The 12,596-nt window shown below is 35.0% G+C and overlaps 3 protein-coding genes and 1 long non-coding RNA gene across 4 annotated transcripts in view; 3 read left to right on the top strand and 1 right to left on the bottom strand.

The window, feature by feature from the left end:
• The first annotated feature begins 18 nt into the window (after positions 1-18).
• LOC119189546 lies at positions 19-2,637 on the top strand. Its single transcript, XR_005112462.1, has 2 exons — positions 19-113; positions 253-2,637. It is a non-coding gene; the product is annotated as an uncharacterized LOC119189546 (long non-coding RNA).
• A 1,335-nt stretch (positions 2,638-3,972) lies between these two features.
• Positions 3,973-4,547, top strand: LOC115443150 (protein brawnin). Its single transcript, XM_030168431.1, has 2 exons — positions 3,973-4,069; positions 4,166-4,547. The coding sequence occupies exon 2, from the start codon at positions 4,283-4,285 to the stop codon at positions 4,487-4,489; it is 207 nt and encodes a 68-aa protein (XP_030024291.1). The 5' UTR covers positions 3,973-4,069; positions 4,166-4,282; the 3' UTR covers positions 4,490-4,547.
• On the top strand, positions 3,980-4,547 carry LOC115443149 (small integral membrane protein 4). The gene has a single exon (XM_030168430.2). The coding sequence runs from the start codon at positions 4,060-4,062 to the stop codon at positions 4,276-4,278; it is 219 nt and encodes a 72-aa protein (XP_030024290.1). The 5' UTR covers positions 3,980-4,059; the 3' UTR covers positions 4,279-4,547.
• Positions 4,548-5,018: 471 nt separating this feature from the next.
• LOC115443148 (atrial natriuretic peptide-converting enzyme) overlaps positions 5,019-12,596 on the bottom strand; it is a 30,038-nt gene continuing 22,460 nt past the window's right edge. Inside the window, exons 5-12 of the mRNA XM_030168429.2 lie at positions 11,440-11,700; positions 10,003-10,186; positions 9,348-9,563; positions 8,991-9,186; positions 8,498-8,685; positions 7,482-7,660; positions 7,016-7,381; positions 5,019-6,940 (exon numbers count right to left, since the gene is read on the bottom strand). Coding sequence (XP_030024289.1) covers positions 6,755-6,940; positions 7,016-7,381; positions 7,482-7,660; positions 8,498-8,685; positions 8,991-9,186; positions 9,348-9,563; positions 10,003-10,186; positions 11,440-11,700 — 1,776 coding nt within the window. The 3' untranslated portion in view covers positions 5,019-6,754. The remainder of the gene's footprint in view (positions 6,941-7,015; positions 7,382-7,481; positions 7,661-8,497; positions 8,686-8,990; positions 9,187-9,347; positions 9,564-10,002; positions 10,187-11,439; positions 11,701-12,596) is intronic.

Raw genomic sequence — 12,596 nt, 5'->3', positions numbered from 1 at the left:
TCATTGCCTTCTGTTAGCAAAAACCTTACCTAGTTGATGTCAACGCCCACTACCGATAGGTACCCAGCCTGCCATCCAGACGTAGGTCGCGTCCCACGCTCGCCAGATATGAGGTAGGCATTGCAACAGAATAAGTAGTGTGTATTTTAACTTAGCTTAAATAAAATATTTTGTATTCAAGGCTGGTTTGGTTTACCTTTTGGTGTATTGGACGAAAGAACCCATTTGTATGCACAAACTTTTATGTTGCAGATGGTGCCTTATATCTATCGTTACTCAGTCTGCCATAATTATACCATCCTGTACCACAACCTCGAGACGGAAGCATTTTTGGCTGACGAAATATTTTTATTATTTAATTAGATGAACCGGTGAACTTTGAATCACCCGCAAACTACAATTGTGAAGGGTGAAATGTGGGTCCCCTGCTTGCAACCAGGCATCCACTTTTCGCTTGTGTGTTTCTCGCCATGATGCGAGAATTGGCGAGCCTATTGTGACATCGGACACAAATTTCAAACTCCGGCACGATACTAAGTAGAAAAGCACAAAAACAGTGCCCGATCCAGGATTCGAACCCAGATCTCAAAACCATGGTCATACCGCGACCAAGATACCGAGGCAGTCTACAAAGGCACGTCTGAGGAAACGTTATACAAATTTAATTGGAAGGTAAAATTTTTATAATGATTTCTTACGTTTAAGCGAATGCTAATTACTGAAATAAGACTATTTTCCGGATTTTATCGCGGTTTTTAGAGTTCCGTACGTCGAAAGGAAAGAACGGAACCCTTATAGGATCCCTTTGTTGTCCGTCCGTTCGTCTGTCAAGACTCTTTCCTCACGAACGCGTAGACATCAAGTTGAAACTCATATCAAATAGGTCTAATTGCCTTTAATTTTGCAATAAAAATACCATAATTACTATGACTCGACTGTCGTGATGGGTGAACTTTTACTTAAATATATACCTACAAATTTGTACGAAACACTGCGTGCGCGAGTCCGACTCGCACTTGGCCGGTTTTTTTGTATTATATTTTGTCCCAACTTTCAAAGACTGAAGCTTTTATGGTCACGGGGGTGTCGCCGTGTTATAGTTATAAAAACCGGGATAAAATCCGGAAAATAGCTTTATTTCAATATATATTTTTTTTTAATGTTAAGTGTTCCGTTTGATGCCTGTAGTCGATTATAAGAGAATTGTTTGTTATCTTTTGATGGCTTGTAAAAGAATATGATCTACTGTAGGACTAGTTAATAAGATGGCTTATGAAATAAAATTTTGGTATCCATGGCCGTAGCGAAGGGTTAAGCTACCGCCCGGGTTTTACATAACTATATACTATAATTATATGTAAGTACTTGTGTAATCATCTGAGAGGTTCTCCATAGGAATTTGGAATGTGTGTGAAGTCTACCAATCCGCACTAGGCCAGCGTAGTGGACTAAGGCCTAATCCCTCTCACTAGTAGAGGAGGCCCGTGCTCAGCAGTGGTCAAGTATATAATACAGGGCTGATATTATTATACTTGTGTAATGTTGAATTATTGGGACTACCGATATGAAATATTCGCTTTGCTCACTGGATGAAAATTTAAGATTAGAACTCCCCGAATTAAACGCTCACTACGTCCATAGGTATCTCCTTTGAAAGCATTAGTTAAATGTAATAATAATTACGTTTTTAGAAGTTTGGATAACTTGCCACTAGATTATTTTTTTTATTATTTACTAGCTGTGCCAGTGTGTTTTGACTGTGGACTACGATCTATCTCTGTTTGTCTCATACCCGTCTTGATACACATGGGACACACATAGCCTGTTACCCAAGTGTGACCGTTTATTCCCGAGTTATTTTATATGTTACACAAAACATTTTTTTTTCATTACCGTATTAGATTTTGAATTCAATAAATGCATCACACATAACAGCTATTATGTGGATGTATATAATGGCATAATATATTTTTATGCGTTTTAATATATCTTTCCATAGAAATTATTAGGTGACCGCAGACAACAGCTATAATAATGTATATTTTACTTTTTCATATTATTATAAATTAGATACAGAGGGAAATGGAAATTATCCCGATCTTAGTAGCTGGAAAGTATGTAAATTGAGAAGAGAACAATAGACCAAAGGGAAAGATATAATTTAAAGCTATAAATAGCTCAATAATTTTTTGTATGGACTTTTCCAAATAGCCAAATATTTTATGGTTTATGTGAAAATATGTACATTCAGACTTTTATTCTAGGAAAAGACTTCTTCATTAGTGGCACTCCTAGAAGCTTTGATTATAATGAAATAGGATCACATTCCTATGAAAATAAAAACAACAGTTAAAATACTAACAATATATTATGATTGTTTTCTAAGACTATTAATATACAAGTCCATGATATGATTGTTACATTGTTTTAGCTCGACAATATCAAGTAATGCTTCATTCTTAAATTTATTTCTTACATTAATGCACCTTTTAAACTTGGCCACTAGAACTGAATTGCTTTGGTTAATTAAACAAAAATTATAAAACAACTTTTGTTCAAACGGTGCACTTTTCACAATTCCATTTTTAAAGTATCTGTAAAATAGTTGTTGTTGATATCCACATAAACATTCAACTTCTCTCCATTCATCTTGAGATAAACCAAAGAGCAACCCAACTGCCAATCCTTTTACTACACATGCTATGTGGCCAGCTCCATCAGTAATCCTCAATGTAGCCACTGATGATAATTTGTCTTTTTTGTAATGATTGATCTTCACTGACTCAATGTAATATTCAGTTAATAATCCCCATCCAATGGTGTGCAATTTTAACTTCCTTCCTTCTGTCAACTTTATAGGCGCATTGGTTTGATAAAATGTCTTGTTTTCTTTGTTGTTATTCATATATTACAGAAATTAATTTGTTCTGTGCAACCCTTGCATAGTTTACTAATTAATAATATATTGTCCAGTGCACAGACACTTATAAGAATACAAATATTCAACAATAAATAAACTGGCACTTCATGGTAGGCACTTCACAATGGTCTATTTAGTATTTTATACTTCGATAAATACCAATAATCACATTGTCATTTATTTTTGTTATTCAGACATTTCTTTTCCAATAAACCTAGCCTCTAATATTTTGCATAAGCATGAGGTTACTTTATTTTTGAAAATTTGTTTATTCTTTTAAGGAACACAAATTGAACGTAACAAATTAGCAATAAACTTCTTGACGTAAGGTATGAACTATGAATGAAAGTATGCATTAGGTAATGAATTATTACATACAATTAAATTAATGTTAAATGTGGAGAGCTTACAGCTGATCCAACAACGACAATATAACTTTTCCATATACATTATAATTTTCTTTGATATAAATTATAATTTCTACCTACGTTCCAGTGCATTTTGTTTTATTTATTCGAAATTCAAAAGCAGAGACCAATAATTTTTTTTTTTTGGTTTGATTTACTCCTTAAGGAGAAGGCAACAGAGACCAATAAACTAGATTCAAAAGTAATTTGGGTGACAAAAGAAATGTTGCCAAGTAGCGAATTCGTATTCGGTAATAATCCCTAAACGTATATTATAATATTTTCACATCATAAAACGTTCCAAATTTTTTGAACGTTAAGAATTTGTATATTATATTCACATTTTAAAAAATCGAAGATTTTCTATGACTGTACATTAAATATTTATAGACGAGAAAGCTACCTGGATGATGCGATGAAATAAACAGAAATAATAACCTTTAATTGTCAGTAACGAAATACTGAAGCAAAAATGTACGATGGAAAAACGGAAAACAAAACCACCTGTTTTTGAATATTATTATCACTTTAGATTTTTTTTCCTTTATAATAATTTTTTTGGGGGTTTCTTTATGACTTGGTATTATAGAGCTGACATCTGCAACACTGGCTGGCATTATGTCATCTGTCCAATGTTTAGTGACAGGACGTCTTGTCAGTCAATGTCATTTTATTTTAGGTTCAAAAGTCAACTATACAATTTATGTAATCTTTTATAACTTCGTCGATATTATGAGAATAGGTTGGTTCCAAAAATTTGTGAACAAATGGCCCGGAAAAAAAACATTTGGAATGTATAGATTTCTACCTATGTTTTTTGTTTTGGGTGCTGGCCTAGAATTTTCTATGATCAACTGGAAAGTTGGAGAAGTTAACTTCTATAACTCATTTAAGAGAAGACAGGCTCACGACCTTGTGGAAGAAAAAATAAAGAAATACGCAGCAGCCTAACACTATGCCGGCAGGAGTTTCTTGGGGTCAGTACATTAGTTTCTCCGTTGCTGCCATGCTGTCTATGCTGGCAGGCTCGCAAGTCGTACACCAATATTACAAGCCGCTGCGAGATTTGAATGTGTATGTTACTAGAGAACTGCAGAATCTACCAGAAAATGTTCAGGAGAAAATAAAGCGAGAGCTACAAGCTGAAGGGATTTTAAAATAAATATCTACTTTTAGTTCATTAAGATAAAACATGTAAATAAATAAATTTTGGAATTGTATTTATAACTTTCTTATTTTTCTATTTTTCATGAGTTTGTAAAGCAAACTTTTCTGTTACTTATACTTAGAGATTTCTGGGCTCTAACTATGAACTCCAACCTGCATACCCGAGTCAATGTGGTTTCCACAAACATAAGACAAAATTAACATTAAAGTTTAATATTATGTTACAGATATTTTATGTGAAACATTATTAATTAAGTTGACATCTACTTAGTAATTCTTAACACTGAGTTACTGATTGACAGTGCTTGCTTTAGTCTGTGACACTTATTCAAATATTATATTTTGGATGTAAACTTTTTATGTAATGAAATAGTAGTACAAATAGTTTTGCAAAATTATTCTCCTAAAGAGACTGTTGGTCATACAACTAGCAATAAAATATAAGGCAATATATTATTGGTATCAACTTACATACACTTTTCAATTAGATGTACACTGGTATGTAGACAATAAAACAACCCAAGAGTTAAAAAATATTTATATATTTATAAAAAATATATTGTCTTTAAAATTTTGGTACCTTTTTATAACAATATTTACAGATTAACTCTATTTATATGGCTAAAATTTTTATAATAATAAATTATCTTATTATTCTTAAGAACTTCATCAAGCAATGTACTTATACTTAACATTTATCACACAACATTTGGCCCATGAGAGGTGATAAAATATTTTTGCAACAAATGAATATGAAGTTTGGTAGCAAATTCAAATTATTGTATGTGTATACATTTACTTATTAAAATACATATTATAAGAGGGCTATTGGCGGAGGTGAACTGGGCAACCATCCCCCAGAGCCATGCGTCGTTTTTTTTGCTTTCACCTGTGGCCTCAGGTTTAGGGCCACCACTGCATATTGTTATTATTGTGAAATATTATGTATCCTTTCTACTTATAATAAATGAACAGTTGAAGTTCATTCAATTTATAAAGTATTAATAAATTCTTTTATGACACTCCTTAATGTACTACTAAAAGTTGAGTATTTAACAACAAAACAAATACTATTGCTACTATGTTACAGTAATATTGTAAGATGAAATCTTAAATTAATTTGAGTATTCATATGAAAATGCTGGTTAGTCAGTAACTTCTTATCCTGTTTAGAAATTTATTTAAAATTATAAAACTACTGCCCATGCCTTACTAACTCTATTTATAAAAAATATATTAAGTAAGTATATCAGTACCTTGTAATGTTAATATATTATTCGGGACATCACCTGACATGGCTTCTATACAACCACACCTACATGTTTGTAAAAATGTATTGAGTGCTGCATAAGCAATCACCATAGACAGGAGCACTTTTTACTTATAAGTGATAGAATAAAGATACTTATATAAATTTAAAATTACAAATCCAATTCTTAATGAAAGTTAATTTTTTTACTTATCTTGGGACTGAGCGATTGGAGAAGCCGCTCCTTTCCTTCTCTAAGCTGTGGCCGCATTGAATGGTGGGTCATAATAAAACAACTACAATGTTTATGCTATAAAAAGAAGGGATGTAGGTACATGACAAAAAAATGACAATATTATTCTGTATGCTCTCCTACAATTATGTTGGTATTCTAATATATTTAGGTATGTATATATAATGGCAGTTGTGTCCTATAAAAAGATACACTGATAATTCTGATTTTATTGTAATTAAGCTATTTTCAGGTCTACTGTCGAGGATGAAGCAGAAGCGTAAATATTAGGTTTCTGTAATCTAAATTTAAGTTGGTTGCTTCTTTGCATAGGTAATAACTAACTAAAAACTTATAAGTTATATTGTAAGGCCAATCACAGATTTTTATCGTAACATTAATTTTGTTTTACTACTGAGGTTTAAATTGATAGTATTTTTAACGGATCAATTTTTCAAAATATGTCCTTGTAATTCGCGATTTAAATAATATATATACATCAGGGGCGTAGCTACCGCCGTATCATGATACGGGGACCCCGAGCTTTAGGGGCCGTCTTGGTCCATACTAACATAGCTTAGTTGTGAGCGGGCGCCCAAAAATTCGCATTGCTCTGAAGGCCTTCCCCTCTATGGCAAGCTACGTCACTGATATACATTAGGAATTTTAAAAAAAATCTTAAATTAAACCCAAATGTCGGAAGTATCTATAAAATTAAAATTAGTCCATCAAAAAGTTTGCACAGTCTTAACAAAACCATTATATTATGTTATTATAGGTCACCTAGCTGAGTTGCTAATTGTTCTTCTTACCCAGTCAACATGCGAGTTGACTGAATCGTAAATACGTGGTCTTCCCAGTCCGATTTTCGTGCACGCTATGCGCCATCCACTGACGCCATCCAGTGACCAACGTTTGTTTTCGCTATCAAAGCACATCATGGAACTTCCAGCGTATTCTTCTTCCTAGATAATATAATAGAATTAAGTTAGTATTAATATAAATAAATATAAATTCATAAATATTTCCATCAAGCTTACATCGCAGTCATCCTGGTCGTATAACGGTTCGGCGCAAATCCCATTAGCATTAGCTATACTGACGTTCTCGCAAGTATTCATAGGACTGTTAACCAGGTGAACTCGTTGTAGTTGATCTCTGTTACGTGTCCATCCTAAAGTATTACAAATGGATTGTGCGTTTGCATTAGGGTTATTTTCCGGTAAGCAGATTGGTCGCACAAAGTCAGTCATTTCAAGTGGTTCCTCCAATCTTACTAGAGCAAGCATGCTGCCCTCTACAGGGGAACGCACCATGCCCACTATGCGTCTTTCTTGTTGCCACGGTGTGGTGCTTTGTATTCGCACGGATCCAAATCTTGCTGTCCATTCGGCTTTGGGCTGACCCTTAAATTTAAAAATGATATTGTCATAAATTGCTTAACATCGCTATTAGGAACGTTGTGATCCCTCAACACGGATAGACTAATATAATTAAAGAGCTTACTTGGAAACAGGACGCAGTAGTGATAAGCCAGGAGGGATGAATGAGAGTAGCGTCACATGCGTGAACGTTGGATCTCAGTAAGGCCGCATGCCACGGCCAGTCTCCGGGACGCGCTGACCTCGGCAACCCTTCTACACCATTGGAAGCTCTTGAACCTCTGGCTGAAGCTATACCACAATCTGTAATGAGATATTTAAATCCATTTATTATGCTGATATCTATTTACTCAATCGAGCTGTACACGACTTTCTCAATTCTACCCTAAGTAGCAGACACCTTTTAAAACCACCTTTGTGGTAAATTGTGATTTTTTGTAAGACAAATTTCAAATTAGCGCTCCGCTAGATATCTTCGTATTATTTTGTTGTATCATATAAAGGCACGATCACTGGAAGCTGATTGTTATATAGATCTACGTTCCTATAAAAAGAGGGATGGGCAAAAAGGTGAATTATGTTTATTTCTTAAGTTGTTTTATATTTCAGATTCCAACTGGTAATTGGATTGTCCGGGTGGGACAGTTATTTTGCATACGCGGTACGACTACCGCTCACAAGTTCGAATCCCGGATTGGGCTAAGTGATATTGGGTTTTTGTGCACAAAATCAGCCTGGATTCTGGAACTTATGCCGGCGGTATATGGCGGCAGTGAATATCTGAAAATTGGCTGCTCTAATAATACTTCACCCTACTCCTACAAGGGTACCTATATGAGAGTGTGTGTGTGTGGCAATTCAGAATTAAATTGTTTGAATAGGATTTATTTGAATATTTTATTTAAATAGAACATTTACTTGCAGCTAGCTCTGACGGCCTAAACGTCTCTTACAGGATGTGATGTCGAATGTTTTGTATCTTCAACGAAAAAAAATGTAGTAAAAAATATTTGATAATTACATTTATTATATAAGTAGGATTTCATATACGTAAAGGATTACGTATGTTAATATCGTATACGTATACTTAATAAAGTATGTAGGTTCGCTTGTTCCTGAGTTTTTAAATTGTTTACTTACCCATTTGGTCGCAAATAACTCTAATTACTTTTCTTTCTGGACATTCGCTTTTGAGGAACGATATTTCTGGCGCGAATGGATCAACTATCTCAACATATTCTGGCATTTGCTTTTTCTCCGTTTTGTTTTGATATCCCATATCATCTAGTTCTTCTCCGTCAGGTATAACTTCAGCGATTAAAGCCGATCTGTGATAAAAACCACCATTTATAATTATAATTAAGCAATTACATATTTTGGCTAGTTTACTTGTGAAGCATTGGGTATATAGCAAAAAATAATTTAGGACTTGGTTTTGTAAAACAGTGGACGGGGCGGAACCATGACGCGGCGCTGACACTTGTTTCTATAGAAATCGAGCGCCGAACGGGCGGCTCTATGTGACATATTCTATATCGAAACTAGACCATTGCAACTGCCCACTGTCACTTCGTCGTCTCGACCCGTCCGCTGTTTGACGAAACCATTAGTACGTTGAGTCACATTTTCTTACTTAAATGTTAATGCTCTACAAAGGGATGTTGCTACACTCAGAAGTGCTCGTTTATCCTTTTCGTAAGGTGTCGCGCATATCTTTCCATATTTGCCACGTTCAGCCCACATGGCGTATCCCGCACGGCTACGTACTGCTCCTAAAGTAGTTTCTGAATTCTCTCGTCGCCACGAAGCTAGTGATCGCGAGATCCACACTGAAATATAAGAAAAAATAACGAATTAACCAGTGATTTATTGACGAAAGTATCAATTAGACCTATGTTTCGTACATTCTTAGTTAACACAATAACGTAATCATATCAAGACTTGAATGATTTATAAAAGTATTTTGATTACATGAGACCATGATACTTACAGCAACCAGCTTCATCGCTACCGTCGGGGCAGTCGTGAGACCCGTCGCACCGCATGTGTGCAGGTAGACACTTTGCCGTAAGAGCGCATCGTAGAGCGTCCCTGCCGACAGCAGTACAGTGGGCACATTCACGCTCGTCTGCTGCGTCGGCGCAATCAGGAATACCGTCACATGCACGCCGTGACAGAGCCAGCCGCTGCAGTCCTGCGTGACAGTCTGCAAAAGTTCCAGTTGAATTTCAATAGCTATTACCAGTGAAGATGTGTCGCAATGAGATATTGTGTCACATGGATAGTTACGTCGTAAGAAAGGAAAAAGTAAACATTTTAAATCTATTGATTGGATGGTCAGCTCGTTGTCGCGGTGAATGACCTGTAGTAGTCTGAATATCGCGGTTCATTGCACGAACTATTTCCCGATTTAGCTATGATAAAAAAAATAACTTAACTGTGCAAAAGGGCCGAGAACATAATGTAATCTAGTTGTTGTTTTCCATTCCTTATCGTTGACGTTTTTTAACAGAGCCATGGTATAGCCGAATTTCTTTTTAATGAATTTTTAATTATTTATATTTCAATGTTGGCGATCATTTGCCAATTTATTTTTTTGTGACACCAAAAAAGTAACGTCACTGATGCTACTTATTTAAACGTACCTGGTTCCGTTGCACATGATCCACGACCAAAAAAATCAGGGAATCGTGCACAGTCGAAATGTGGCCGGAGTCGCTCTGGCAGCCTCGCGCCACAGCCAGCATGGAATGAGCGGCAGTAAGCGCGACACGGACGGATCAGACGGTTCTCATGGCACCGCGGTTGCAGCATTTGGCATACAAAGTCCTAAATATTTATTAAATTAAATTGCGATATATTTTCTAATACGGCCCTGACATTCACTTATAGGTATTAAGTTTTACTTGGCTAGGTTTTTTCTCTAATAACCCGTAATATAAGCCTCATGATTAACAGTGCTCTTAACGTAATACTCCCCTTATTTTTTATAATAAGATTGGTATGTATTACTAGTAGGTGTGTGTGGTACCCCACAAGAGCTGTTCTGTTTGGATTTGTGTTTTCGCTACATAGTATAAAACAAAGTCGCTTTCTCTGTCCCTATGTATGCTTAAACCTTTAAAACTACGCAACGGATTTTGATGCGGTTTTTTTTAATAGATAGAGTGATTGAAGAGGGAGGTTTATATGTATAATAATAACATCCATTAAATAGTGGAGAAATACTGTTATTTTGTTATGTTATACCCGTGCGAAGCCAGAGCGGGCCGCTATATTTTTATATACAACGTTCACAGTTTTTCTGTAGTGTATTTAGTATCAGCATTGCACCCGTGCGAAGCCGGGGCGGGTCGCTAGTATTATTATATTATTAACCTTTCAGTATTTATAGTGGTTATTATTACGAGCGCGTATTACGTATTAAGTATAAATCAATATTCGTAACAATAATAGGTACTTTTCAGACAATGCCCTTGATTAAATGACCTTTCGGTTCCAGTATATTTTTGTATCAACTCATTTAGAGGTTTGACTTGGTCGATGATAATTTGAAACCGACAATACATATCCTATTCGCAAAGGTTGGTATTTGAGGTTTTTGATACTATGCTCATGTTGCATTTAAATATACGTTACCCTAGTTTAGCGTCAACTTGTGGATCGTATTGTAATTGACACTCCAAAATTTCGCATGTACTTAATTTGTACGTAACGTTTTCCAATTTACATGTAGTCTGCGTTTTGCAAATATGGAACTATTCAATGGAATCGAAAAATTCGTTTAACGCCTTGTGATCTAGGTATAGAACTTAATTCTTCCCTTTCGAAATCAACCCATGAGAGGTACAATACTATCACCAATTAATGTTATTCAATCATGTACACAAAATGGCGTAAATTCAGTTCTAAAAATTGATCCAGATTCGATAAAGACTTGGTACAAATCACGCAATTGATCTCGATTGCTAAATAAAACGGACCACGCCAGTCGATCGTGTCACAGTTATAAGTAGTTATTACATCGCCATAGACATTGACTCAGAATTATTTATATTAAATGAAAGAAAATATTACTGCACCTGAGCAAGACGTGAACATTCTGCGTCCAGGAGCTCCCTAAAAGCTACTAGATCACGCATCAGAGCGTCTTTAGACGTATGACCTACAAGATTCGGGTAAGATGTGGCATTATACGGCAGATGAGCACATAAGGACAAAGATACGGGCACACATTCCCTTATCTCTTCTTCAACTTCTGTTAGAATGAGCTCTGTTGTGGGTGGCTCTGCCGGCGTTGTCTCAGCTTCTTTCAATTCTAGTGATGAGATGTCCGAGTTTTCCTGCAACGAAACTTATTTTGTTTATTATCTAATACTAAAGTAATATAATTATATTGAAGTTTACACACATTCTTAGTTCTTTAGTTGAAGAGATCATGTGTGTACATGACATGACATCATAAAATAGGACATTTTGGCTGCTTCTTACTGCGCTTTAGTAATAAATTAACTTTCGCTATACGCATCTATATATAACTTTCATATATGTATATAAAATTTTATGTGAACATATTTGAATCCGGTTAAATGTGAAAGTTGCGATATTTTATTTGTATCTATTGTATGACTAAAGGCCATTATGACCCGAGAGTGGTGATTATACAAATCGTTATACTTCATTCAATATCTTACGATTTGTGATGCCATGATCTCGTGAATATGTAACAATATTGAATAGGTATTTGAAGAAATCTATGTTTATGATTTCTATATAATATATGTACATATTGCAATTAATGGCTCAAATACAGAATAAACTATAAAATCCGACGTAGAGTCGATAGTAGCCTGAGAACGGCTGTATGATTTACATGAGATATATGAATTTCAACACAAATAAAGGCTGAATTTGATTTTTAGTACTTAGTGACAACGATTACATATTTTGAAAAATCGATGTGAGTACCTCGGTGTAAATTATTCCTTTAGAAATGACACCATTACGTCATTATTGTATGGGTTTAAGAGCTATTTGCTCCATTGTAAATCAATATCAAGTCCAATTATTAGTCACTAGATTGTATGATCCAGTTATAAATATATAATGAATTCAATTTATACCTCAGGATTATTGAAATGCTAATTAAATAATTTTTGCTGTAATACGCCTGTGTCTGTTTATAAACGAACAAAGAACACAGTTGAAATGAAATTCCGCAGTTGATAATGTAATTTGT

The sequence above is a fragment of the Manduca sexta genome, chromosome 17 (assembly GCF_014839805.1).
Source record: "Manduca sexta isolate Smith_Timp_Sample1 chromosome 17, JHU_Msex_v1.0, whole genome shotgun sequence".
In the NCBI taxonomy this organism is placed as follows: domain Eukaryota; kingdom Metazoa; phylum Arthropoda; class Insecta; order Lepidoptera; family Sphingidae; genus Manduca; species Manduca sexta.
This window is presented reverse-complemented; position numbering and strand designations above follow the sequence as displayed.

Excerpts from the sequence above, each read along its gene's own strand:
- LOC115443149 (XM_030168430.2), top strand. The coding sequence starts at position 4,060 with ATGAGAATAGGTTGGTTCCAAAAATTTGTGAACAAATGGCCCGGAAAA.
- LOC115443150 (XM_030168431.1), top strand. The coding sequence starts at position 4,283 with ATGCCGGCAGGAGTTTCTTGGGGTCAGTACATTAGTTTCTCCGTTGCT.